Consider the following 24,869-nt stretch of genomic DNA (forward strand, 5'->3'; position numbering starts at 1 on the left):
TCAAAAACCCCATTGTCTCATACTCTTCCCCTTCTAAATTATTTTTACCGAAAAAAACCAAACTCTGTTTTCAGATTATTCCGAACTATGAGGATACACCTCTACTTAATATTATTATTAATTCATATTTTCTTACAAAATAAATCAAATGCATTCGAACAACGATCCGATTGCGTAGAGTCTTGTTCTCATTTGGATACAAGTCAAGAGTTTGGAGATTGCCTGGCAAAATGTTCGAAACGGCCGAGAAAGGATAATCTAGGAGATTCACATTGTAAGTGGCTGGTAATGAAATATGAGAGTTTATAACCAAATTGATAAATCGAACTCATATGAATGCATAATCTTCTAATTCTTAACTCAATCCTAGCGGCCATTATATTTACAGAAATGTAGGTGTCAATATCCTAGGTACGCAGATTAGCATTTAATGAGCTATTCTTGGAAAGCGAAAACGGATGTTGTAGATGGTTAATGATGTATCGATTAAAAACAATTTCAGTTGATTTCAGTGACATGTAGAGCAAAAAACTTTTGAAATTTCTAAACACCTGCCAACTTTTTGACAACTCTGGCTTTCTGTAAATACAGATTTAGTCGACAAAAATTTTGATTCGCTCCACTTTTAGTGCAACCATTAATCTTGATGCATCTGCTCATCGTCTCAAAATAGTTTCCTTAGTGATCAACAACTATTTGTCTCAAGTCTCTCAATTCACCATACTATTTCTCAGAGTGTGCACCTGACCCTTCTGAAGATCACAATTTTTCCTCATCATTCCTCGTGCCCGTGCCTGTCAATTTTCAGTGGGTACCTTTCTCTCGCATCTCTCATCTCCCAGTAGTGTACACTTTCTGCTGATGATTGGGGTCCCGTTGTCCAAAATCCCAAAAAGCCAACTGTTTTCTGTTTCTATTCTCTCACTGTCTGTGTCTCTTCAATCACTTTGATGAGAATATCGAGAAGATTTTTTATGAGTGAAAAGAAAGAAAAACGGATTTTCTCTAAGAGTTTATGTTGCCGCCATTCTTTGATTAGTCGGATTTTTGGGAGAAATGATGAACGGAGTCACGTTAATCAAACTGAGGAAAGATGTACTTTGTGGCGGGCACAAATTAGAAGTTGAGTATTCAAATATGGTAAGGAAAACTAAGAAAACTAAAAAATCTTTAAAAAACCGATAATGATTGCAGTCAGACAAGTCCAATGAAATAAATTAAAGTTGGAGTATGGCCAGTAGGGATTTTTATATATTGACAAATTACCGAATATTAGAATTTAATACAACAAAATGCTTTTACAGTTTTCAAAATGCGATACTACATTGAAGTTAACTTTTAAAAATAATTATAATAAATTTCTTATTCGACTGATTTTATATTCTATTTCAGTATTCGCAATGCCACCAACAAATGTAGAAATCGAGACGAAAGTTATTATGGATGGCGGAAAAATATTAGAAACCACAATTAACTGGAAAGCCGACGAAAAAGGTGTGCAGAAACATCAAATTTAAAATTAAATTTAAAATTATTCAGACACACGTCGAGAAGGCTTCTATATTAGGTACACTGCCGTAAATTCAACATGCCAGAAACATTTTCCTGGGTATTTTACTTCTTCTATTCTTCCGGTTAGTTTTTAAATGTATTGTCATAAATTTAAGATTTAAACCCACATTGATTGATTCTGCTCGTTTATCTATTATTTCACCAAAAATTAACAACGTTCATATATTTTTTCTACAGTCATGTAGTTTCTTAATTTTTTAATTGTTTAAAATATTATATAAGTCATAAAAAATGGAGAAATCTGATGCAAGACTGAAAAACAAAATACGATATAAACTCATTACAGTAATATAATGGGTTTTCTTTCAAAATCTCCGAAATTGCAGGATGAAAGATCTCTAACAATTCCATCAGCCTTCAATGGTCATGCTCTTGTAATTGATCACTCTTGCTCTTACCATCTTCAAATTCGTGCAAAGCCATATCCACCTGGTGATGATAAATATATAATTGAACGAAGGCATACTGTACCTGATTGTATTGATAAGTACTGTAGCTGTCGACCTGGTGATGTGGCAGCTATTCGGGATGTTTCTGTGGATGCAGAGTATCGATTGAATTGGAAATTTGATGAAATGAAAGGAAGAGAGTATCAGTTCTATGTTGATGTATATGAAAGGTATTCAAATAGTGATTTTTTCTGAAAAATGCTAATGTTAATTTAAGTTTTTTTTCCAGAAATTTCGATAAAAACTAATTTTTTTTAAAGTTTAGAATCATTTTTTGAGAGGAATGCATAATTTTTCCAATGTTTCAAAACGTTTTCTCTTATTCCAAAATTAATCACAATTTCAGAATCGCGATGCCTCTAATCAAGAAAAAAGGATCTGAACCCGAATCAGAGGAGTACACCTTTAGAATAGCCAACGCCGATTCTTATGAGATTTCTGCAAAATCTGCAGAGGTTTGTTTATCTACGAAACTCCTTTATAAATATTTATAAGTTTATAAGTACCTTATTTCAGACATCTGCTCACACCTACCAATATCAACTACCGTTCCAATTTACCCCGTTTCAACAATACAAGATTTCAATATTCGCTGTTGATGACAGTTTCTGTCATAATCAAGATGTATTCCATATATTCAATACAACAAATGCCACGTTTTCTAGTTCTGAAATTCCGAAAACAACACCGATTCCAGAAATATCTGGCTCAGCAATTACCAAGACTACAATGCTTATGGTGAGTTTTCTTCAATTGAAGAAGCTGAAAAAATTTGAACAATCGGTTTTTAGGAGTCATCAATTTTGGTAATTTTCCTAATTGTGGTCGCCTGTATGTCACCGATTTGTACAATGATCGTACTTCTTTGCCTCAGAAGGTAAGCTAAAATTAATTGACAAATAGAAAAAATTAAAATATTAAGACGGAAAAAGGAAATCAAAAAACGTCATCACTTCCTCCATCGTCGATCACTTTCATGTTCTCGTCATAGTATCATTGAAACAAATATTCTATATCGACCACCAAATGAAGTAAATGGAGGAACTACGGGAGAATGGTTGATTAGAGGACAAGATATTGTTGTTGGAGCTGTTATCGGTAAGAAAGATGGATTTATGAAAACGCGTACCATTTTCGTTACGAGGCCCAATTTGTAAAAGTTTTTGAATAATTTATCGATTCTGCACCAAAAACTCCAAACTCCAAAACTTCTGGAATTCGGGAAAGCCGGACGTTTCATTTATTTCAGTTTGGCAGCATCATAATATCAAAGAATGGGTATAATCTTTAGCCAAACACCCATAAAGTCCAAAGTTATTGACAACTTTTGCCCTTGGCCAAGTCATTCTTTTTGTTGTACTTGAGAAATCCAAACAAACTGAAAGTATATGGAGAGTAGTGAGGTTCTAGGTTGGCGTACAACAATGACTATAATCATATGAAATATAAAGTTAAACTAGCTAAATGGCGTCTTTGTCTAATCTTTGTTAGGCGAAATAAGAAATCAACCAAAAATGCTTTTAGGAGAAGGAGCGTTTGGTCAAGTGTTCAAAGGAATTCTACGTGGTCCAAATGGTCAAGTAATTCCAGTTGCAGTAAAACAATTAAAAGCAAATGCAATTGATGAAGAACGAGAAGAATTTGTGAGGGAAATTCAAATGATGCAAACGGTAGGGAATTACATTCTTGTGTATCAATTGAATATACTTATAGGTTGGTCAACATGACAATATTGTGACAATGTATGGATACTGTATGGATGAACAATTACAATGTATGATAATGGAGTACGTACCATATGGAGATTTGAAACATTATTTGCAGAATATGAGAAAGGAGAAGGTATAGATGAAGTAGTTTTTGAACTTTTATAATTAAATTTGATATCATTCAGGACTCAGACAGTGCGATTGATTCCAAAGAATTCTTGTCATTTACGAATCAAATTGCTTGTGGAATGGCTCATCTTGAATCAGTTGGGATTATTCACAGAGATCTTGCTGCAAGAAATATTCTCGTTGGAACGGGAAAAGTTCTGAAAATCTCCGATTTTGGAATGTCTCGTCCTGGAGTTTATATCAAAATGAGCAAAGGAGTGATTCCACTTCGTTGGCTGTCTCCTGAAGCAATTAAAGATAATACTTATTCAAATAAGAGCGATGTTTGGGTAAGTTGCCAACTTCGCGATTAAAAAAAAGAAAAATTAAAGGATTTAGGTTTTGAAAACTTGGGTAGGGGGCTCAAAGCGGAAATCATTACATATAATAATCACCTTCTTTTAATTTCAGGCTTTTGGAGTTTTACTCTGGGAAATAGCCACTCTTGGAGGATTCCCGTATAACAATGTGGCAGATAAGGATATTCTAAATCAATTGACTGAAGGAATGAGACTGGAACAACCTGCCAAATGTTCTGATGATATGTAAGCTTTTGACTCCCTTTTTCCTAATTATTTTGTTCTATTTCAGGTACATTTTAATGAAATCATGTTGGAATTTGAAAGCAGAAGACCGTCCATCTTTCTTGGCAATTTTGAGTAAAATCGAGCAAATAGCAAATGTTGATGCAGATGCTCCACCATCCGATCCACCTGCAAAAGATGTTTAATTTTCTAATTTTTTCATGTGTTTCTATTCTTAACGGGTTTTATTTTTTGTACAAACAGAGCTCGATTCGATTATTTATTTGGTTTTTTTATTAATAAATGAAAATTCAGTTTTTTAAAAATAAAACTTCGAAAAAAAAAAGAAATATTCGAAATGTTCTTAATATTATCATGGGTGAACAGAGCATTTTATTTGACGCGCGATATCTTTTAGCGAAAACTACAGTAAGAATTTAAATAACTACTGTAGCGCGTTGTCGATTTACGGGCTCGATTTAGAAAATATTTTCTTATCGAATTTTGAGAGCAATATTTCAGTTTTTTCGTATTTTATTTGCCGTTTTTATACTTTCTGGTAATATTTTATCAATAAATCATTTTTTTGGATTCAAAAATGTGTAATGTTGGTTTCATTGTGATGAGGACTCTTTTTCCCGTGTTTTGCAGATTTTTCAGCAGAAGACCGGCATTTTACTATCTGTAAGGTGAGAATTATCAATTTCTATTAATAATAATTGATTTTCATTCGGGATTTCAACGGCAACGGAGAGGGTTCAGACTGCTGATGGTTTTTTTCTGTTGAATGACGGCATCTTTTCATCGTCCGGAATTTCCTTCAAAATTTGGCATTAGATCAGAATAATTTCTTTCTTGTGGAGAAATTCGATGCGTGGCTAGTTAATGAGCATTTACTAAACGAGAACTTACACCATCCCGCTTATGAGAAAATAACTTACATAAAATAGGGAATCAAACTGTGCACTTTGAAAGGCAAGAAATATCTTTGGAACATAGAATTGCGAGAGAATATTCACAGAAAACGTAGAATGATGGAAGGACAACCGATAGAGACCCACGAGTGAATTCAAAAATTAAGAGCAGAGAAAATAATAATTAGGTAATATGAGAAAATTATACGTTCAGTCGCGAAATAGATGTCTAACTTCAAAAATACTAAAACATTGTATAATTAATCATGTTGTTCTTGTTCCGGTTGCTCATCACCCCATTCAAATCCACCGGGTCTTTCATCTTCAGGCAGAGGTTCCGGTCGGCGTTCATCAAACAAATATACAAGCCACTGTGGAGTTTTCAGGAATCGTTTTCCGTGCTCTTGGAATGGGAAAACATCTTCCAAGAAGAAATATATATGTCCACATGCAATTCCTGGAACAATAATTCAACTTTTAAACGAAAATGTATAATCTTTTGCAACATTAAAGATTATGACAATATAAAACAATTATTCATGAAATGCCTTACCCATAAAATCAACGACAGCATTATTTCCGAGTAAAAGTGAGAAAAGAAGAAGAACCCATGGAAGATACGGAGCTGTGAATGTTAAAACACCAAAGAAGTTCATTTGAATCATTGGGTTACGACGGCTCCATATGTAGACCAACATAATAGTGAATGCTTGTCCAAGAAATAGAATTTGTACAAAGATTCCGGATAGAATCTGAAAAATAAGAAACATTTCAATATTTTCAAAGAAAATGGATAAGTTTGAAAAATTGCTAAATATTTCATCAGTTAAAAAAAATATGTTAAAATTCAAATACTTTCACCTTCACTAGATCATCGAAAAAATAATTAATATTCTAACATAAATAGACTTATTTTCTTATTATATCCAAAACAAGTAAAAACTCATAGAATTACCATTAGAACGGCTCCAAAAAGGAACATGTATACAAAATCAGCTCTTCTTCCACGGAACGATCCTTCTTCCAGCATCATACAATATCGATATGTGAAGATCATATTGAAAAGAAAAGAAAATCCAAAAGATCCGAAAAAGCAGAATGATGTGATCAGGCGCCAGAATTGATATTTTCGGATAATCAACTCCCAGTTGAAGTATAAATGGAATGGTGTCACGAATTCCAAATGCTGTAACATTTTTTGTACAATTTGGGTAGAGACAGTTTTTTTTTCAAAATATAAATTTTTATGTTTCTTTTAAAAAACTTACCACAGCGGTTGTCAATAGCACGCAGGCTCCTGTGTAGAACCGAGTTACCGGTGGCATTTCTTCCAGAGCAGCAACTACTCCATTCATCTGAAACTACTGCTTGTAAAAAAACTATTAACCTAAAAGATAAATTAGAAAATAATCTGAATTGGTTGGAAACCAAATCTAGCTAATTTGAAAAAATCGAGAATAAAAATCAACGAATGTATGGGAAAAGGCACAGGTTCAACAGATCAAAAACACAAAAAAGGAATAAGTTATTATGATATCTATCCTAAAACTACAATAAAAACAAAAATAAATGTGGAAATTATGGCGTCAAAATGGTGCTTGTACCCTTATTTCCAGCCAAGGAAGTCAATAATTTGTTCAATCTTCCGACCATTCGGCTTGTATCTTTAATCAATCCAGCTGTGATTAGAGCATTGTCATAAATCTGAAAAAAAAATTTCAGGAAAAGACACAAGAATATGAGAGAGAGCACAGAGAAAACATAGAAACCATAACTGTGGTGTATGTACATAATAAATACACGTCAACAAACGGGAAGTTTTTTGAAAAATTTCCCAATTTTCGCAAACTGATTATTTTGTGATAGATTTGAAATTTAACTCAACTTTGATAAAGGATATTTTAAAAAAGCAAAAGTTTGCGATTAACCTTATTATTAGCCACACGCGAAAATTTGAGCCAAAAATATGGTACCAGGTCTTAACACGAATTTATTTTGCTATATATGAAAACGTGTGCTCCTTTAAAGAGTACTGTAATTCCAAACTTTTGTTGCTGCGGAATATTGATAAATTTTTCAGTTTTTTGAAGAAAATTTAATCAAAACTCCAATATAAGAATATACATAGTACACAAATTTTAACCAAAAACTAGGAAAAAGCGATAAAAATTCCGCAACGACGAAAATTTGAAATTACAGTACTCTTTAAAGGCTCACACTTGTCCGCATTAAAAAAAAACTTGTGGTGAAACCGGGTACCCGGGTATACCCTTTTTTAACGAAATTTTTCTTTTAAAACCTCACCTGCTCAGCCAAAATAGCCGCGGTTTCCTTATCTGTTTTTCTCATTTTGTACATTGCCTTGACCAATGGATGTGTTAAATTAACATGAACATGTGGTTTGAAGTACACTAAATGCTCCATATCCTTGATTTCTCCGGTTCTCAAGAAATGACGAGCCGCTCCCATATCGAGCACAGTCACCATGACTGGATGCTCACTCGGACGATGGTTGCCTAGAAACAATATTATTAATAAGCATAGCTTTCTACGCGTTTCGGGACATTATGACATTTTGAAATTAGTTTTTTTGGTTGTGAAAATTCGCTTAGAAAAAAACTTACCAGAAATTTCAGAAACTCGAACACTTCCAAGTGTTTCTTTCATCCAATCGAGGAGCTCTTTCTTCTCATTATCTCGGAAATCTTCTGAATAAATAACTTATTGAGTTTGAATTGGAGTTTTTTCTTTCGTTTTTTCCATGAACAGTAAAAACTTCTAAATTCAAAAAAATTCTTAAAAAATTAGTGAAACTGACTAGTATCCTTCTTATCATCAGTTCCAGTCTTTTCAGCTTCTTCTTGAGCCCACTTTTCAACTGGAACTAATTGTTTCATTCCAAACTGCCCAAGACCCAAGAACACAACTTCGTCGGCTGGATCATAAAGAAACAGAACTTCCTTATTTTGTGACTTGATGACTTCATAATAAGGAGATGATTCAGCTAGTTGACGGCTGAAAATTGACAAACTCATTGATTTTCATTAAACTTTCAAGAAAAACGTACTTGTTAGCATACATATAGTAGATCTCTTTCTGTCCTTCTTGCATTCTCTTTACATAATCTCCAAGACTTGTTAGTTCTCCAGCCTTCTTTGAAGAAGACTCAAATAATAACAACTTTGCAACATCCTCCTTCACTCCTTGATCTTGTTCAGTTACAACTCCTTCTTTGAAATACAAGGAATAGTTTTTGAAGAATTCCGAGTACTTCACAGGATCTTTTTTCATTTCCGATTGAAGACTGCCCAAGATTTTGTCGGTGATAATTTTACGAAGTTTACGGAGAACTGGATTATTTTGCAGCATTTCACGGGATAAATTCAGAGGAATGTCCTCCGAATCGACAACTCCAATCACAAAACGAAGATAACTACAAATACTCGAGTTTCAGAGGTTTTAAATTTGAAAACTCTTACTTTGGAATCAACTCCTGGGCATCTGGCTTAATAAGAACTCGTCTTGCATAGAGTGAGAGTCCACACATCGTCTGTTGAGCCATGAACGTTAGCTGGTTGAATTGAGTCTGTGGAATGTAGATAACTGATCGAAGAGATACTGGAGTATCAGTTTGAAAATGAATTGTGTATTGTGGACGAGTATACATTTCTTGTTTTCCTTGCGTTTTCACGAGTTGTCTGGAAATATCAAATTTAATAATCTATAAAATAAAATTACATTAACTAACTTGAAGAATGTTTCATGCATTTCTTTGTTAACTTCTCTCGCCTGCATCGTCCAAATTGCATTCAAATTGTTCACTCTCTCTCCATTCACCAAAATTGGCGCAGAAACAAAATACGAATATTTATTGATAACTTCTTTGATTCTATCTTCTTCCGCATAGGTTGCCGAATCTCCAACTTTCAGTCTAATCTCAATTTTAGTTCCAGTTTGAAGCCCGGATGTTTCAGCAATTTCATACGAGTTGTCTCCATTCCATGTCCATTGAAGGCCATCGGCATCCGATGAACCAACTTTTCTAGTCGTGACAACAACGGAATCAGCAACCATAAAAGCTGAGTAGAATCCAACTCCGAATTGTCCAATAACTGCTTCAGCGTTTTCCTTGTTCTATAAATTAAAACAAATATGATTTTCATTGTTTTATCAGAATTTATCCTCACATTCTCAATGAAATCCTTCGATCCTGATTTTGCAATAGTTCCCAAAAACTTTACAAGATCCTCTCGATTCATTCCGATACCGGTATCCTCAAATGTGATTGTTCGTTTGTCTTTGTTAGTCGTGATTCGAATTTCACTTGGACCTTCTGCCACGTCACCTTTCAATTCTGCGTATCGTCTCTTCTCAAGAGCATCCGAAGCATTGGAAATGAGCTCGCGAACAAATACCTAAAACAAAAATTAAATACTTGTGGAATACATCAATTTCCTATATTTTTTGAGAATAAGGAAATATTCTGCCAATTTTTTTCGCGAAGTATACGGTATCCGGTCTCGACACGACAAACTTTGTTAAAGACAAAAAGGTGTGCGCCTTTAAAGAGTACTGTAATTTGAAATGTTCGTTTTTGCAGAATTTTTATCGCTTTTTTGAAGTTTTCGCACGATTTGTCAAAGTTCATGTCGAGACCGGGTACCGTACTTTTGACGCAAAATTCAAAAAATTTTGTGTCTGGGCTATATTGAACTTTTTAAAAAATATTTACCTCGCTGTGTGAATACAAGGATTTTGCGACAATGTCCATAAGATTCCGTGTCTCTGCTTGGAATTCATGTCTCTGTGGTTCAGAAGCCATCCATCTCCGTTGTGTTGGTACAGAAGGGGTGAAATGTGAAGCGGTGATGGGAGCTACGTATCTCATTGTTCGCATGATCCTGCCAGTTAACATCCGTACCGGGAGCGACATCTAATAAAATGATTTTTGGATCTGGAAAGGCAATAGGATGGAGATAATGATATTTGGAAAACAAACCAGTTCATAAAACAACTCTTGGCAGATATAAAACAGTATAAAAAAATTTTATGAAGCAAGAATCGAAATATTAAGGAATGCAAAAAGTAAAAACCTGAAATTCAATGGAAAATTGAGTGTAGTACAGAAAATGAATAATATGGAATATTTAAGAAAATACAATTCGTGAGATTCAATATCAGAAAGCAAAAAAAACTATTTTTTCTTCTTGGGCGTGGTCTTCTTCTTCTGAAAGTGCGATAGAATGTAATCCTGACTATCTTGCGATGAAGAAATCATATCGTGATATTTTTCGTGAACTTCATTAACTGAGAAATGCAGAGCCGGATTAGAAATTGTAGTCAGATCTCCGTGATTCGTAATATTCTGGTACATCATGTCGGTGAAGTCAATTGTTCTAAAAATCAGTTGTATTATTTGTTATCAAATTATTTCTTTACTTACGTGTTATTTCCTCCAGGAGTTTCCAAATGAGATGCATGTCGTGTCGATCCAGGTGACATTGATAGATCTCCACCGAAATATTGTTGCATAATGCTGTCTTTCTGAAAAATTAGAAGATTTTTTTACAATTCGATATTGTCTCATTGCATACCTTCGGAGTTGGATCTGGTGTACGTAGAGATGATAAAAATGCATCATTTCTTTTTCTTTGCAATTCAGGATCTGCACTTCGTTTTGTTGGAGAGAACACGACAGATGAGAAATCAGTTGGTCCTTGAGTACTTGTACTTGGTGAGTCAGAAGTTGCAGTGAGTTCTGATATTTTATGAGCATTTGATAGAAGTAGAGATTTCTTTTCCGAATATGTAGAGGTTCTTCTCGGAATTATTGTAGTTTTTGGTGCTGCGAACACTTGTTTCACCATAAGATCCTGAATCGCAGGAGCGGAACTTGACTCTCCGGGTGGCGGACGAATCAGTAGTTGAGGAGTAACTGTTGCAAGTACTGGATTCGTTGGTTTTCGTTTTGCTGGAGCAGTCTTCTTTCGAGTTGTCTTTTTAAGAAATGCGAGTTGACATGCAAAGTCTTCAGTTTCTTGTCGAACGATGTCGCTCACTGGATTGCCAGGAACATCCGAAGTAGTATCATCACATTTTTTCTTTTTCGAAGCTGACGAACTTGGTTCTCTGTAATGATATTTGGAACAACAGCTTTTTGGAACATCGAAAAATTTCGTTTTTTCGATATTTAGAAAAATATCTTAAATTTTTGTCATTTTTTTAGCAGCTATGTTTTTCATCAACATGATCAAAATTTGATGAAAAATTTAATTTTATTGTTAATTTACTAAATATTTTTTGATCTCTCGATGTTCCCAAAAATGTTAATTTTTTAATGACACTCTTGACTCGGATTGAAAATTGAAAATACTCGGATCGGAGGAAAAAGCGACTCACGAATCTGCCGTTGGTTTGTCTCTTTTTCTGGTCTTACTCGGCGCCAAACAATCTCCGTATCCTCTATTTAATAGATTAATCATTACTTTCCAGGGTTCAGATGCTTGAATAGGTTGGTTCTCGTTATGAACTTGATATCTTAATTGGATTGGATTTTTACGGCCACACTGAAAAATAGAACAAATAAAACTGATAATAAGAGTGTTAAATTAACTTACAACACAAAAAAGTTCCGCCACAATTGCATTTCGAACATTTTTAGAATTTATTCCTTCCGCAATAATTTCATCGGTTAACGTGAAAGGTCTTGGATAAGTTACAGTATGAGATGGTTTTGTTTCTGAAAAAACAATAAATGTTTTTGTCAACTGAATCATTAACTAACTGATATTAACATCCGTCGCCACTTTTATTCCAGTTACTTCTATTTTCTTAGCTTCCAGCTTCTCCTTACTCTCTTCTACATTCTTAATCAATTTGTTCATAGACAACGAGATGAACGGTGAATTTTCGGCCGATTGAACGCATAAACTCGCTATTTCACAAGAACTATCCGGCCATAAAGTGACTGAAATAGGGGTAGAATCTCCTGCCAATGACCATTTTTTGTGCAAAAACTCGAGAAGTTTTGTGATTCGATCGTTTGCATTGAGTTTAACACGAAGAAATGGATTCTGATTACGTTGTCTCATGAAAACATGGTCTCCATTGCTTGTTGGCTCGAGGTGAATGTAGAGATCATTTGGAACTTTATCACCTTTTTTGACGCCTTAAAACAATAATCTAAATAAAAACTAATTTCCAATCCATAAACTCACTGAAGTATCTGCAAAGTGCTGGGCAAGGTGGTGTTTTAATCGTTACCAATTTCCTACCAGCTCTGACGACAACAGTTCTGCAAACTTTTAGTAATAATTTTTCAAGTTCAAATTTTTTAAAACCAACCCTTCGAACACTAACTCCTTCAACTTCTCTACAATAACCTTCATATTAACAGTTTTACGCTTATATTCGCACGCGTTGATGAGAAGAAACAGTTCTCGAGCATCTCGTGGAATATTTGCAAAATCATCTGAATTTAACAAACATGTGAGATCAGATTAAAATATATTCTTATTACCATCTGTCATTGCCAATAATGATTTATATGCTTTTGCCGAATTGAAGAAGAACGTCTTCACGTGATCTTTGGTCTTTTCCATTTTTCGCTTCGCCATGAACTTTACAACACTGTCAAAATCTTTCCCGTGCTGAAACAATAATATAATCACAGAGATTGTTAATATATATGACTCACAAGCTTGATTCCATCATGAAAAGCGCAAACTTCATCAAAAGACCAAGCTCTTCTTTTTGGAAGATCTAGCGATTTTTGGTCAGAAAGTACAGAAGTGCACGTGGGTTCCGAACTTGACGGGTTCAATATTTCTCCATTTGTTGTAGTGTTGTCAGTTGATGTTTGAGGTTCTTTGTCTAGCCCGGACGTCAATGAAGTCGATGTAATCGGTGCAGGTGATTGAAGCGGTCTTTCCCTCAATACGGGAGGCCGCCCAAAGGCGATGCGTCGTCGAGAAGAACTGGCAGATGACGTTGATGGCTCATCTGATTGCATTTCTGAAACAAAAAATGAAGAAAATATAATCGAGAATTCTTTTCAAAATTAGCGGTTACCACCAGAGCGCATTTGTACACAGTTAAATTATGTCCAAATTCAAGATAGATTAAGGAACATAGCATAGCAACATATGCACAATACAGTTTGGATTGATGTAGAAAAATTTGAAAATCAGTTATAATATATTTGCCTTAACTTTGAAAGTCAAATAAGATAATAATTAGTGCCTCAAACACTATCGATCGATGAAAGAGTCAATGTGAAATAAACTGTTGCAAAAATATATTCAAAAAAAAACAACTAGAAATATAAAATGGTTATGTGAATATCACAAAGTACGATCGAATACAGATAGAAGTAAACCATCAGTTTTTTGAAAGAAAAATATGATATATTTAATATGGGGGCAATCCGAAGTCCTCTGGCTTAAACTGTTCCAAACTATTCAAAATCACAGTCACACGATTTTTGAATTCTGGGTCTGAATCGGGGTCGAAAATCGATCGTTCTGGAACCATCACACATTGCATTCCAGCATCGAGTGCCGACAAGACACCATTGTACGAATCTTCAAATACAAGAACTTTGTCCGCCGATTCTGGAACTTGTGGGAATCGTTTCATAGTCACCAAAAATGGATCTGGGTGTGGTTTTCCGTGTTTCACTTCAGGATCATCTCCCGATAAAACTTGCAACTTGATCATGTTCACCCAATCTTTGTGGTTATCCAATTTCGTTGGAAATGTGCGACTACACGATCCAGTACACAATGCAACTGGAACTCCGGTATGAAGAAGGTGACGAACCAGTTTCTCAGCTCCAGGCATCGCAGGACTCCTTTTGAACATTTCGATGAGAAGTTCATCGTATTGACGTGAATACTCTTCCGGTGTCACAAGATCGCCGATTTTCAGTTCGTTGATTAGCCATCGGATCGATTCATCATGGCGTTTTCCCATTTGCCCTGAAATTTATATTAAAATAAAAATATTTCTGATATTTCTTCTCACTTCTCTTCAAATCCATTGTGAAAACGTGTCCATATTTTCTCAAAAGCTCCATATTCGCTTCCGTGTATGCAGATTCTGTGTCGACGAGAAGACCGTCAAAATCGAAAATCACATGGGTCACTGATGCAGGCATCTGGAAATTTCTATAAAAACATATTTATTCCAGTTTTCGTTTCCTTAAATAATATTCAACTCCGAGATAAGTAACTCGAATCACTGAAAATTGTAAGTCCAAAAAATAAAAGATTAACAATTAATTAATGCAGAAATTAAGAGTTAACAGCTAAAATGGAATGAATACACGATGCTGCATGAGATTTTTAAAAGTGGAACCACATTGAACTTTTGATACAATAAAGGTAAAATTGCATTGATTAATTTATAGTAAACATTTGAAATTCTCGTGGCTTTCGTTGCCAAATTCCGAGATCCTTCTGTCGCAGCCAGGTAATGAACGACTTTTTTGCAGCAGCGTATTCTTGAGATCCAGCTTTGAGTTCTTCGTATGAGATTGGATAATCCACAGAAGTCTTTGTCAACGTGCAGATCTGAAATAGAAGGAATTGTTGAGTTTCACACTCAAAACATCAAGAAAATTATTTTTATTTTCCCCCAGCTTACAGTAATCATCAGTTCTGCCATATTTTTTTTACACAATCTGGATGGAGTCGTGATGTCAGCCCCGCTCATATCCTTATCATGAACCATTCCATCCGATGTTCGTACAACTTCTGTATTTCCATCAGCCAAGTTCCAATTCATCGAACTAATCGTGGATCGTGCTGCTGCAGAAGTTGATTGCTCAGTATCTTCCACTTGACACTCTCCGATTTCCACGTCTTGAACATGGAATGGAGCTGGAGGTTTGAAGGTGGCTGCTCTGCTGTAAACTGCTTTACGGAGACGATCTGCATTGTTCAACTCGGCAACGGCGATTGACGAGTAATAGATCTGAAAATCAAGATCTCATGTTATACTAATCAGGTTAAACTAACTGGATCGATGAAATGTGATAATATTGCTCCTTGGACACCCAGTACATTTGCTCGAAGCAATTTATCAGAGCAAGACATTGTCCTCATTCGTTCTCCCATCATGATTCCATCAAATGTTTGTGGAGCTTCAAACTCAGAAGCACCACCGAGCACTGTGCCCATACCTTTATCAATTTTGAATCGAAGACGAGAAGAATTTTGAAGGTCATCTGATGTTCCGGGTTTTAGCTTTTTCTGAAAATAATTCAAATGAAGAATTTACAAAAATTAATACTTGAAAAGTTACATCTATTCTCGCAACTCCACATGGTGCGGTGTTTATGAATAAATGGAAAGAAATTCCTGGCTTCAGCACCAATGCGTTCTTTCCTTTTGTAAAAATTGAATTGGGTGGCTCTGTAGAGAACTTTAGAACTTCGGAATACAAAAATCTCAGAAGGCCTCTTCTTGCGAGAATTTCAGCATGACAATCTATGAGAGCTGTTCCATCGTTTACAATTTTGTCTCCGCGTAATCCCTTGTTTCCAGTGGAGAGAGCAATGATTTGGAGGTTTCCATTGATTTTCAGGAAAACAGAAGCGATCACTTTTTCGAATCCATAGATTAAGGCGTTGTTCTTACAAAGTCTAAAATGATAATAAAAGGGATACATTCACTATGAATTATTTTTTCCACTGACTCATAAAATTTCGCGTATGTATGTTCTCTGAGCATCTCGAAAAATGTGGTTTTCTCCTCAAATTTGACAGCAGGCACAACGTATTCGCTAACATGCTTGAGCACGACTTCCAGTCCTTTCAATGAGCACGACACCTTTGCCTCTTTCTTTTTGGATTTTACATTTCCCTCGATTCGTTCTCCATTTAAAATTACAACACATATAAATTTCATGGATCCGTTCGGTTGGTTTCTGTTATAGAAATCAAAAACTGGAGTGTTGCCTGTCATATGAACATAAAGCTCTGAGAATAATGACATTGGATTCTTTCCGCTTCTTTCCACAGTTTCCTTCACAAAGTCGGGAATATTGTCATCCAAATCCATTTTCTCTGACTTTAACTCAACTTCCATACCTTCTTCGACGGACATCTGAATTACGAATAATTTTTGGAACAAAAAGTCCACATGAGGAAATGTGTAACAGTTTTACCTTGAGATATCGAAAAAACAATAGAGCAACATCGACTAGTGAACGATATTTAAGAAAAACATAGAGAAAACATAAAAGTATATAACATATTTTGTTTTTCATCTACAATTCGGAAGTTATCAGAAAAGGGGAACAAATACTAAAACCTCAAAATTAAAAATAAATCATCTGACAACAGAAAACGGAAAAGCGAAAAAGCTACGAAAAAATCAGGTATTTTAAAATGTTCTCTTCTCATTTCCCACAATTCGTATTATCTTAACGATAAAGATATTCGGCTTGAAGATTGGAAGCGAGCTCAGGCTCCCAGCGATCACCATTCAACAAGAGCTTCTCCTTATTATAGAGGAGTTCTTCGTGAGTTTCAGTCGAATATTCGAAGTTCGGGCCCTCGACAATTGCATCGACTGGGCAAGCTTCCTGGCATAATCCACAATAGATGCACTTGGTCATATCGATATCGTATCTAGTGGTACGGCGACTTCCGTCAGGTCTTGTTTCGGCCTCGATCGTGATAGCTTGAGCTGGGCAAATGGCTTCGCAAAGCTTGCAAGCAATGCATCTTTCTTCACCAGACGGGTATCGACGAAGAGCGTGTTCTCCTCTAAAATACTGATTTTTTTGTTAATAATTTTTGTTTTTTTTTAAATTAACTAAATAATTAATATTTTTAATTAAAGAATTTTCGAATATGTGTCGTGTGAAGGTGCAAGTTTGTTCAGTTTTTTGAAAACTATTAAAATACAACCAAAATATGCTTATTTTCTTCCAAGCTGATTATAACAAATGCTTTATGATTTAATTTCAATTTTTAATTTCTGTACCTGAATCTTGAACTGAGTGGTCCCTTTTCGAAGGGATAGTTGATAGTAGCTGGCTCCATGAATACGTGACCAAGCATCACTCCGAAACCTGAAAAATTGACATTTTTCCTTCACACAGTATACTTCAAAATAATTTTGATTCAAATTTAGTTTAAAATTACCTCTGAAAAGTTCGGTGAAGAAAACATTGTGAAGCCCGTAATTCAAATCTCCAGCCAGTGTTCCATCGGTTTCATTGGGCATACCAACGAATTTGTAGTTGGATCTCTTTTGAATTGTGTTGGAAGGAACACTGCTGACGGCAAGCTAAATAATTGATTATTTGAAACGTATATTTGAATGAGAAAATCTCACTTGAGCCGGAATTCTTCCAAACATGCCTTTTGTGAGCACTGCCACACTTTTCATCGCCATTTTGACAGCGTGGTTAAGTTACTGAAAAACGTATTATTGATAGACTACATTTAATTTAATTGGAATGAAGTGTTTATAATAGAAAAACATTGATAAATATAAAATTGAACACGAAAAAATATTAAAAAAGCGAGAAAGACGCAAACATGTCCTGCAGGTGCACGAGAAACGCGCCAACGATGAACCAAGGGCGCAACTTCTGCGTTCCAACAAAGTTTAATTCCCAAATATCTATTTAAATACTTTTAGCCTTTCAATTTATATATTTTATATTGTTATTATGTTTAAATATTTGTCAAATAACATAATTTTATCGTTTAGTGTTTCTAAGCACGCTTATTGTCACAATAATTTTACTTTAATGCTTTGTTTCTTGAGAAATTAGGAAAACTGTTCTCAAGTTTGCTTCCGAATATTTGTTTCTCAATTTACTTCTCATAAATATATATTCTCGGGTCGCTGCGCTCCCCCGAGAAAAGGTTTTCCCTTGTTCCTAGCTCCGTTCGAGAGAAATGAGGTACGAGAAAAGGAGGAAATTGAGTTACAGAATTTATGGGCTTTGCGTGTGGTACAGGTCGTGACAAAAGTAGAAAATTAGGGGCAGTTGGGCGCCAGGCGCCCAACTTGAACGATATGAGGGCCACGAACGGTATAAATTGGGGAAATTTAATGTGCTGACGCCGTCGTGAAGAGCCCGATCGTTCGATGTTGCCGACATGATGTTGACTGTGCAGGAGCTGCTGGTGTTGCTGATGGAGCCGACTGTGCTGAAGTACGTGCTGCAAAAACGAAAAAGGACGGACCGAAAGTACTTATTATTGGTTAAGGTGGCAAAAGAGGTAAAATGGTAAACCAACGTGAATCGATAATCCTGGCAACTCCTGTAGATCTGATACTTGAAGCTCGTCTGCTGCCCAAACAAGGATCGTCGCTTCTCAACCCTCTGTTTTCGCGTTCCACCCACGTGCGAACAATCCGAAATTTCCCTAAATCCTTGACAAGAGCCCGCGAGATCTTTCACTGCCGCTCTCCGTTATGTCTCCTGAATACCTAAAAATGGCGAACTGATCTGAAAACAAATTATGTTAATTAGGATAGTTTATAGTTTGGGGATTATGGCCGTTTCCCATTTAAAAGACCCCGAAAAAGAACTACCTGTAGTCTGTTATGAAGTAATCTCGCGACTCGTGGCCGACCGCGGTTTTCTCCACTCCGTTAGTTATCCTTTCCTTATCCAGGTCTTATCCGAAACTTGAAAACTTGTTCTTGTTGGCTCGCTGGATTCCTTCCCTGCCGTTCCAATGTCACCCTTGATACCTCTAGGGAATTTCCTGTAAACCTTCAACGCCTGCAAATCGCCAAAATTAACCTTTAGGGATATCAATTTTTGGTCGCTATTAAAAAATTTTTAAACCTTTCCTGCCACCGCCAAAAAAGACTGACAGATTACTCCTGCAATTATTTCGGAGGAATCCTGCCTGTCTACTCTGGTGGAATTGCGGAATTTTAAGAATAAGTTACCTGTCCTCGTGTTTGTCAACCTACCCACAATAGCTCGGTGTTAGAACCGCCGCTAGAATAGTGAATATAGAGTAGCAAAAATATCAGTCGAGGGGTGGGCGGGCGGGAACTCACACGTAGAATGAGGAGAAACAGGCGCCGGAGCCCGCGGGGCGCTTGTCGCGGCGAGACCCGTGCCGGAGGAAAATGCCTGCGCCTTTAGTTTGCTACTGTCTCTCTCACTCCGCTGTCACGGGAAAACATCCCATTCTCGGGTCGCTGCGCTCCCCCGAGAAAAGGTTTTCCCTTGTTCCTAGCTCCGTTCGAGAGAAATGAGGTACGAGAAAAGGAGGAAATTGAGTTACAGAATTTATGGGCTTTGCGTGTGGTACAGGGTAGAACAAGAAAAGCCTCGGGGCTATAAGTGACCGTGTGGTTTCAACTAAAAAATTCTAATGAAGCCTCTGTCAACCGATAACGCAAGTCGCCCATTACCGAAAAAATTTTTGAAAAACTAAATTATCTTACTCGCCAGTCTCGGCCAGAATGTTTTTATATCGAAGTGTATTGTTTACCTAGTAGACTCTAACCTGGAAGTCGTTCTAAACTTCGTTCTCCTGTGTTATTCCGTAAGGTATCGTCTGATTTGCACCTCGATGGTTGTCATATCGATAAAGCCAGTATTATTCTCGCCTGATAAACCTCCTCGCTCGGAACCCTGATTGTCCGAATCGAATCATAGTTCGCCAAAAACCGGTAAAAAAGAGCGTTTAATCCAGCATCAGGCAAATTTCTACTGTTTCTACATATTCGTAATATTTGAGGACCCGGAACGTGTGTAGGACCTCCTGTACTCCGTGATCAGAAAAACTACCAAGGGAACATTATATTACTGAAAAACTACCCGAAAAAGCAGAAAATTTCGTTGACTCTGTCGATAGATAGAATAATCTATGGGTAAAAATCCTTCTAATTGAAAAGACACTGTAAAACGATTGTTTCGTTCTGGGAAAGGCGATGGGGGGGGGGGGGGGGGTTTCCCCGGAACCCCGCTACACTAATCGGCTATTATCTTGAAAACCAGTTATGGTATAATTGAGAAGAACGAACATTATCTCAAAAAACTCCGAACTCTCGTTTTCCTCAGCGGGCAAAACAGACGATAACTAGCTATCCTCTGTTCAGAACTCGAACAAAATTTCTCTCGACCCAAAACTGAGAAGGTCGTCCTTCCCGCGACAGAAAATTGTCGTACGTCTGGCTTTCCTAGGTAGAACTGTCGGGAAAAAGCACACGATACTCTACCCCGCGCTAAATTATACACTTTCCTCTGCAGAAACTGCTACAAATTCTATATTTTCTCGACGGAGGCCGTCGGACATCACACTTTCCTCGACAGAAGCTGTCGGACATCACGCTTTCCTCGACAGAAGCTGTCGGACATCACGCTTTCCTCGACAGAAGCTGTCGGACCTCACACTTTCATCGACAGAAGCTGCCGGAACTATTACCTTCTCCGACCGATGCTGTCGGACCTCATTCTCACCTTGCCAGAAGCTGTCGAATATATAAACCTTCTTCGACGGAGGTTGTCGAAAAACTCCACATTAAAACTGACCGGAGACCAAAAATAATTTTATAAAACCGCACCCCGCCTCGACGTTTCTTTTACCTTGATTTTGTCAAAAAGGGAATACAATTCATTCTAAAATTAGGTAACGATATCGATATCTGACGAGGCGATGCGAAGTTTTTAAACAACTGAAACTAAGCTGCTGGAGACTGAAATCACCTGTCCAGACCATGGGCCGGTTATACACTACTTACTCTTTTAATAACCCAAATATGCCGAGATTGATTATTTACGTAGAGAAATTTAAACGGAATGTGCGAGATCAATAGCAAGCAATTTGACGAAAAACGAGCGGTTTACAAAGATATGTTATTTGAAAAAGCGACTCGAATCTAGGCTTAAAATATTTTGAGAAGGAGAGGAAAAGGATAACACATTGAGACGAAAGCAAGAGATAAACCAAGATCTACCAAAAACGGAAAACCAATTTCCGACTATCCGCCGGACTTATAGCCGAAAAGAATAATTTAAGTTTAATAACAGCGAACGATCGGAGAGAAAGGAGAAAATTCAAATAATCCAGGTCTGAAAACACAAATCTGTTACGAAAAACGCTCTCGAAAACATTCACGCCAATACTCATACTAAGCTATCTGTTTATCACACACATAAGCGCTAACTATTGCCTAAATGACGAAAAATATTTACAAAAATCACTAAACAACCCCTAATTAATGAAAAAATGGCAAAAATTCGCAAAAAAATCGCAAAAAACGCATAACATCGATAAAAAACACGACCTCTACGCTACTCACACGTAGAATGAGGAGAAACAGGCGCCGGAGCGCCGCGGGGCGCTTGTCGCGGCGAGACCCGTGCCGGAGGAAAATGCCTGCGCCTTTAGTTTGCTACTGTTTCTCTCACTCCGCTGTCACGGGAAAACATCCCAGAACTTTCACATAGTTTTTTTCGAATATGCCTTACATTTTTCACAGCAACGAAAAAGAAATAGAAACAACTTATAAGCGTGAATTATTGGAGGATAACTCACGTTTGATCAAAAATATTAAATTAAAAAGTAACAGCTTAACGTAGACGTTGCGATTTCCAATTCTATGTTTCCTTCTGACTTGTTCAAAATTTAATCGGCAAGCATTTTATATATGTAGAATCGTCAATTTAATAAATTTTACTTCGTCTCTTTCAAAACTGCAAGCTGTGAGGAAGTTAAAATTCTTTAATTTGATATATTTCCCCCACCTCAAAAACTTCATTTGACCACTGTGTTTGCGGATAGTTCTCCTGACATTCCTGTTCTCTTCAGTGTCGATTTGGAAGTCGGAAGCCTAGCCTCGCCCTCTCGTTGTCCGTCTTCTCCCTTTTCACGCGGTAAATTTGTTTCATCCATTCATTCCGCTACCTTGTTTGTCTTCTTCTCTTCATTTTTATTCACTATAGTTCCTTGTTCAAGTCGGAGCTTGGTGTTTCTGACTAAAAAGTTAAAAATATATGTTCTAATCTATTTTTATTAATCAAAAAATGGGCTTGGTCCCATAATTGATATTCATATTTTGTTGGACAACCTATTTCCCAAAAATTACACTCCTAAATTGTCAATCCAAATATCACGAAATATTATTGTACATAGTTTCCGTTGCTTTCCTCATACTCATTCTCACAACAACAATTCGCAATATTTCGCAATCACTCATCCTTCCTCTGTTTTTTCAATTTAAATGGCTACAAAGTTAATAAAAAATACTGATTTTCAGTTTGGGAAGTAATGTCGACGAAAGAAGAAATTACAAAAGAGATCGAGGAGCAAGGAGCCGAAGTCCGCCGTGTGAAAGGTGACAAGAACTCCACAGAGGTTTGTCGTTTAAAAAAAATAGGAAAATAGTTATAAAAAATACTAATTAAATTTGAATCAAAAGTTTAATTCGAAATTCAATTGATACGTACTTTTAAATATTTTTCAAGGAAGCAAAAAAAGAAGCAATCGACAAGCTTCTTGCTCTGAAGCTTACTTACAAGGAGGTTACCGGACAAGAGTACGCAGCTCCAAATGCTCGTCAATCCAAACCAAAGAAGGAAGAGAAACCAAAACAACAGCCAAAGCAACAAGAAAAGAAACAAGATGGAAAGAAGCAGACATTGTTAGGAGTTGGAACCAAGAAAGATGATAACTATTCGGAATGGTACAGTGAAGTTATCACTAAGGCAGAAATGATCGAATACTATGATGTATCTGGTTGCTATGTTCTTAGACCATGGTCATTTGCAGTTTGGGAATCTATTCAAGAATGGTTTGATTCTGGAATTAAGAAATTAGGAGTGAAGAACTGCTACTTCCCAATGTTCGTATCAAATGCTGCCCTCGAACGCGAAAAGACTCATATTGCTGATTTTGCCCCAGAAGTTGCTTGGGTTACTCGTGCTGGAAACTCTGAAATGGCCGAACCAATCGCTATTCGCCCAACTTCAGAGACAGTTATGTACCCATCTTACAAGAAATGGGTTCAATCTCATCGCGATCTTCCAATCAAGTTGAACCAATGGTGCAATGTTGTTGTAAGTATTGATTTTTTAATTGAAATTAGTTAAAAATTTTTATAAATTTCTGTTGAATTTCTCCTAGCTGTCTTGCTCCACTGCAAAAATATTATCATAATACTTTTTTCCTTTACAGCGATGGGAGTTCAAGCATCCAACACCATTCCTTCGTACTCGTGAATTTCTCTGGCAAGAGGGACATACGGCTTTTGCCAACCCAGCAGACGCTGAAAAAGAGGTTTTCCAAATCCTTGATCTCTACGCAGGAGTCTACACTGATTTGCTCGCTATCCCAGTTGTGAAGGGACGAAAGAGTGAGAAGGAAAAGTTTGCTGGAGGAGATTTTACGACGACAGTCGAAGCATACGTGGCATGCAATGGTAGAGGAATCCAAGGAGCAACTTCTCACCATCTCGGACAAAATTTCTCCAAGATGTTTGATATTTCGTACGAGGATCCAGCGAAGGAAGGAGAACGAGCATTCGCTTGGCAAAATTCGTGGGGTCTTTCCACTCGTACCATTGGTGCAATGGTAATGATTCACGGAGATGACAAGGGATTAGTACTTCCACCAAGAGTTGCCGCTGTTCAAGTTATTGTTGTTCCAGTTGGATTCAAGACTGAGAACAAGCAATCGCTTTTCGATGCTGTTGATAAGGTTACCAAGGATTTGGTCGCGGATGGAGTAAAGGCTGAGCACGATTTGAGGTTTGAAATTAATAATGAATGCAGTTATGTACGTTTTTAATTACAGAGAAAACTACAATGCTGGCTGGAAGTTCAATCATTGGGAATTGAAAGGAGTCCCAATCCGTTTTGAGGTCGGACCAAATGATTTGGCAAAGAACCAGGTAACCGCTGTAATCCGTCACAACGGAGAGAAGAAACAACTTTCCCTGGAAGGACTGTCTAAAACTGTCAAATCTCTTCTTGATGAAATTCATACTGCTATGTACAATAAGTTGGTTAAAATTTTTAAAAGTTGAAATAAATTCCATACTTCAGGGTACTCGCTCAACGTGACTCTCACCTGAAGAGCACCACGTGCATCGAAGAATTCAAGAAGCTTCTTGACGAGAAGTGCATTATACTGTCCCCATTCTGTGGTCGTCCAGACTGTGAAGAGGAAATCAAGAAGGCATCAACAAGAGAAGACGGAGAAGGCGCACAGATGGGAGCCAAGACGTTATGTATTCCATTGGATCAACCAAAACAAGAACTTCCATCAAAATGTCTTTTCCCATCATGCACATACAATGCCAAGGCTTTCGCTCTGTTTGGAAGAAGTTATTAATTTTCACGTCTACGTCCCTAATAACTAAATATTCAGAAGCATAGTATTTATTCGTTGTCCTCTGTTTTTGCTATTTATTTTTTTTGGTGATTGTTTCATTTGTCTTCATACATCCTACTATTGCTCGTTTTTTTCATTTGTTCTGAATATCATTAAAAATAAAAATTAAAAATAAAATTAACAGAAAAAAAAGAACGTGGTGCCCT

The 24,869-nt window shown here is 36.7% G+C and overlaps 8 protein-coding genes and 1 non-coding gene across 13 annotated transcripts; 2 read left to right on the forward strand and 7 right to left on the reverse strand.

Annotated features, from left to right (window-relative positions):
- Positions 1-87: 87 nt before the first annotated feature.
- On the forward strand, positions 88-4,768 carry R151.1 (Protein kinase domain-containing protein; the record flags this gene model as incomplete). Of its 4 annotated transcripts, NM_001312951.3 has the most annotated exons (13): positions 88-274; positions 1,393-1,494; positions 1,540-1,634; positions 1,899-2,191; positions 2,368-2,476; positions 2,538-2,759; positions 2,813-2,898; positions 2,944-3,119; positions 3,546-3,691; positions 3,735-3,863; positions 3,916-4,188; positions 4,310-4,443; positions 4,490-4,768. In NM_001312951.3, 13 exons carry the CDS (start codon positions 88-90, stop codon positions 4,626-4,628), a joined length of 2,091 nt encoding a protein of 696 aa, NP_001299880.1. The 4 variants fall into 4 exon arrangements, with proteins under 4 accessions (NP_001299880.1, NP_001299881.1, NP_001299882.1 ...); NM_001312952.3 differs by lacking the exon at positions 88-274 and having other exon boundaries at positions 1,401-1,494; positions 4,490-4,628; NM_001312953.3 differs by lacking the exons at positions 88-274; positions 1,393-1,494; positions 1,540-1,634; positions 1,899-2,191 and having other exon boundaries at positions 2,375-2,476; positions 4,490-4,741.
- On the reverse strand, positions 617-672 carry R151.14. Its single transcript, NR_052443.1, has one exon. It is a non-coding gene; the product is annotated as an Unclassified non-coding RNA R151.14 (non-coding RNA).
- A 534-nt stretch (positions 4,769-5,302) lies between the features above and the next one.
- On the reverse strand, positions 5,303-6,691 carry der-2 (Derlin-2; the record flags this gene model as incomplete). The annotated part of the gene is made up of 4 exons (NM_001392140.1): positions 5,303-5,793; positions 5,890-6,088; positions 6,292-6,522; positions 6,605-6,691. 4 exons carry the CDS (start codon positions 6,689-6,691, stop codon positions 5,597-5,599), a joined length of 714 nt encoding a protein of 237 aa, NP_001379935.1. The 3' UTR covers positions 5,303-5,596.
- Positions 6,692-6,794: 103 nt separating this feature from the next.
- hsp-75 (Histidine kinase/HSP90-like ATPase domain-containing protein) lies at positions 6,795-10,269 on the reverse strand (the record flags this gene model as incomplete). The annotated part of the gene is made up of 9 exons (NM_171881.6): positions 6,795-7,040; positions 7,641-7,852; positions 7,961-8,044; positions 8,155-8,351; positions 8,404-8,769; positions 8,816-9,034; positions 9,085-9,470; positions 9,524-9,751; positions 10,069-10,269. The coding sequence occupies 9 exons, from the start codon at positions 10,267-10,269 to the stop codon at positions 6,915-6,917; spliced, it is 2,019 nt and encodes a 672-aa protein (NP_741220.2). The 3' UTR covers positions 6,795-6,914.
- Positions 10,270-10,368: 99 nt separating this feature from the next.
- R151.8 (Myb-like domain-containing protein) lies at positions 10,369-13,349 on the reverse strand. The gene is made up of 10 exons (NM_001379787.1): positions 13,033-13,349; positions 12,856-12,985; positions 12,681-12,807; positions 12,554-12,630; positions 12,121-12,504; positions 11,954-12,075; positions 11,736-11,902; positions 10,931-11,465; positions 10,780-10,880; positions 10,369-10,732 (listed from the first exon to the last, which is right to left on the reverse strand). Exons 1-10 carry the CDS (start codon positions 13,345-13,347, stop codon positions 10,531-10,533), a joined length of 2,160 nt encoding a protein of 719 aa, NP_001367828.1. The 5' UTR covers positions 13,348-13,349; the 3' UTR covers positions 10,369-10,530.
- Positions 13,350-13,615: 266 nt separating this feature from the next.
- On the reverse strand, positions 13,616-14,503 carry R151.10 (uncharacterized protein). Its single transcript, NM_001392141.1, has 2 exons — positions 14,361-14,503; positions 13,616-14,314 (listed from the first exon to the last, which is right to left on the reverse strand). The coding sequence occupies exons 1-2, from the start codon at positions 14,491-14,493 to the stop codon at positions 13,746-13,748; spliced, it is 702 nt and encodes a 233-aa protein (NP_001379936.1). The 5' UTR covers positions 14,494-14,503; the 3' UTR covers positions 13,616-13,745.
- Positions 14,504-14,600: 97 nt separating this feature from the next.
- adr-2 (Double-stranded RNA-specific adenosine deaminase adr-2) lies at positions 14,601-16,444 on the reverse strand (the record flags this gene model as incomplete). Its single annotated transcript, NM_066193.5, has 5 exons — positions 14,601-14,908; positions 14,982-15,311; positions 15,356-15,589; positions 15,642-15,981; positions 16,035-16,444. 5 exons carry the CDS (start codon positions 16,442-16,444, stop codon positions 14,735-14,737), a joined length of 1,488 nt encoding a protein of 495 aa, NP_498594.1. The 3' UTR covers positions 14,601-14,734.
- A 43-nt stretch (positions 16,445-16,487) lies between these two features.
- Positions 16,488-17,764, reverse strand: ndus-8 (putative NADH dehydrogenase [ubiquinone] iron-sulfur protein 8, mitochondrial). Its single transcript, NM_066194.7, has 4 exons — positions 17,684-17,764; positions 17,491-17,635; positions 17,330-17,417; positions 16,488-17,109 (listed from the first exon to the last, which is right to left on the reverse strand). The coding sequence occupies exons 1-4, from the start codon at positions 17,741-17,743 to the stop codon at positions 16,764-16,766; spliced, it is 639 nt and encodes a 212-aa protein (NP_498595.1). The 5' UTR covers positions 17,744-17,764; the 3' UTR covers positions 16,488-16,763.
- A 4,824-nt stretch (positions 17,765-22,588) lies between these two features.
- Positions 22,589-24,850, forward strand: pars-1 (proline--tRNA ligase; the record flags this gene model as incomplete). Of its 2 annotated transcripts, none has more annotated exons than NM_001382911.3 (5): positions 22,589-22,686; positions 22,797-23,387; positions 23,506-24,077; positions 24,124-24,330; positions 24,375-24,850. In NM_001382911.3, 5 exons carry the CDS (start codon positions 22,600-22,602, stop codon positions 24,661-24,663), a joined length of 1,746 nt encoding a protein of 581 aa, NP_001370820.1. In that variant the 3' UTR covers positions 24,664-24,850. The 2 variants fall into 2 exon arrangements, with proteins under 2 accessions (NP_001370820.1, NP_001022778.1); NM_001027607.5 differs by having other exon boundaries at positions 22,600-22,686; positions 24,124-24,220; positions 24,375-24,824.
- Between the last annotated feature and the right edge of the window lie 19 nt (positions 24,851-24,869).

Source organism: Caenorhabditis elegans, chromosome III (assembly GCF_000002985.6).
Source record: "Caenorhabditis elegans chromosome III".
Classification (NCBI taxonomy): domain Eukaryota; kingdom Metazoa; phylum Nematoda; class Chromadorea; order Rhabditida; family Rhabditidae; genus Caenorhabditis; species Caenorhabditis elegans.

Excerpts from the sequence above, each read along its gene's own strand:
- R151.8 (NM_001379787.1), bottom strand. The coding sequence starts at position 13,347 with ATGCAATCAGATGAGCCATCAACGTCATCTGCCAGTTCTTCTCGACGA. Across the intron at positions 12,505-12,553 it reads AGCACTTTGCAGATACTTCA|GCGTCAAAAAAGGTGATAAA; the intron begins GTGAGTTTATGG and ends TATTGTTTTAAG. Across the intron at positions 10,733-10,779 it reads ACTCCTGGAGGAAATAACAC|AACAATTGACTTCACCGACA; the intron begins GTAAGTAAAGAA and ends ACTGATTTTTAG.
- R151.10 (NM_001392141.1), bottom strand. The coding sequence starts at position 14,493 with ATGCCTGCATCAGTGACCCATGTGATTTTCGATTTTGACGGTCTTCTC. Across the intron at positions 14,315-14,360 it reads CACAATGGATTTGAAGAGAA|GGCAAATGGGAAAACGCCAT; the intron begins GTGAGAAGAAAT and ends TATAAATTTCAG.
- ndus-8 (NM_066194.7), bottom strand. The coding sequence starts at position 17,743 with ATGGCGATGAAAAGTGTGGCAGTGCTCACAAAAGGCATGTTTGGAAGA. Across the intron at positions 17,418-17,490 it reads CTTCACCGAACTTTTCAGAG|GTTTCGGAGTGATGCTTGGT; the intron begins GTAATTTTAAAC and ends TCAATTTTTCAG. Across the intron at positions 17,110-17,329 it reads CCACTCAGTTCAAGATTCAG|AGGAGAACACGCTCTTCGTC; the intron begins GTACAGAAATTA and ends TCAGTATTTTAG.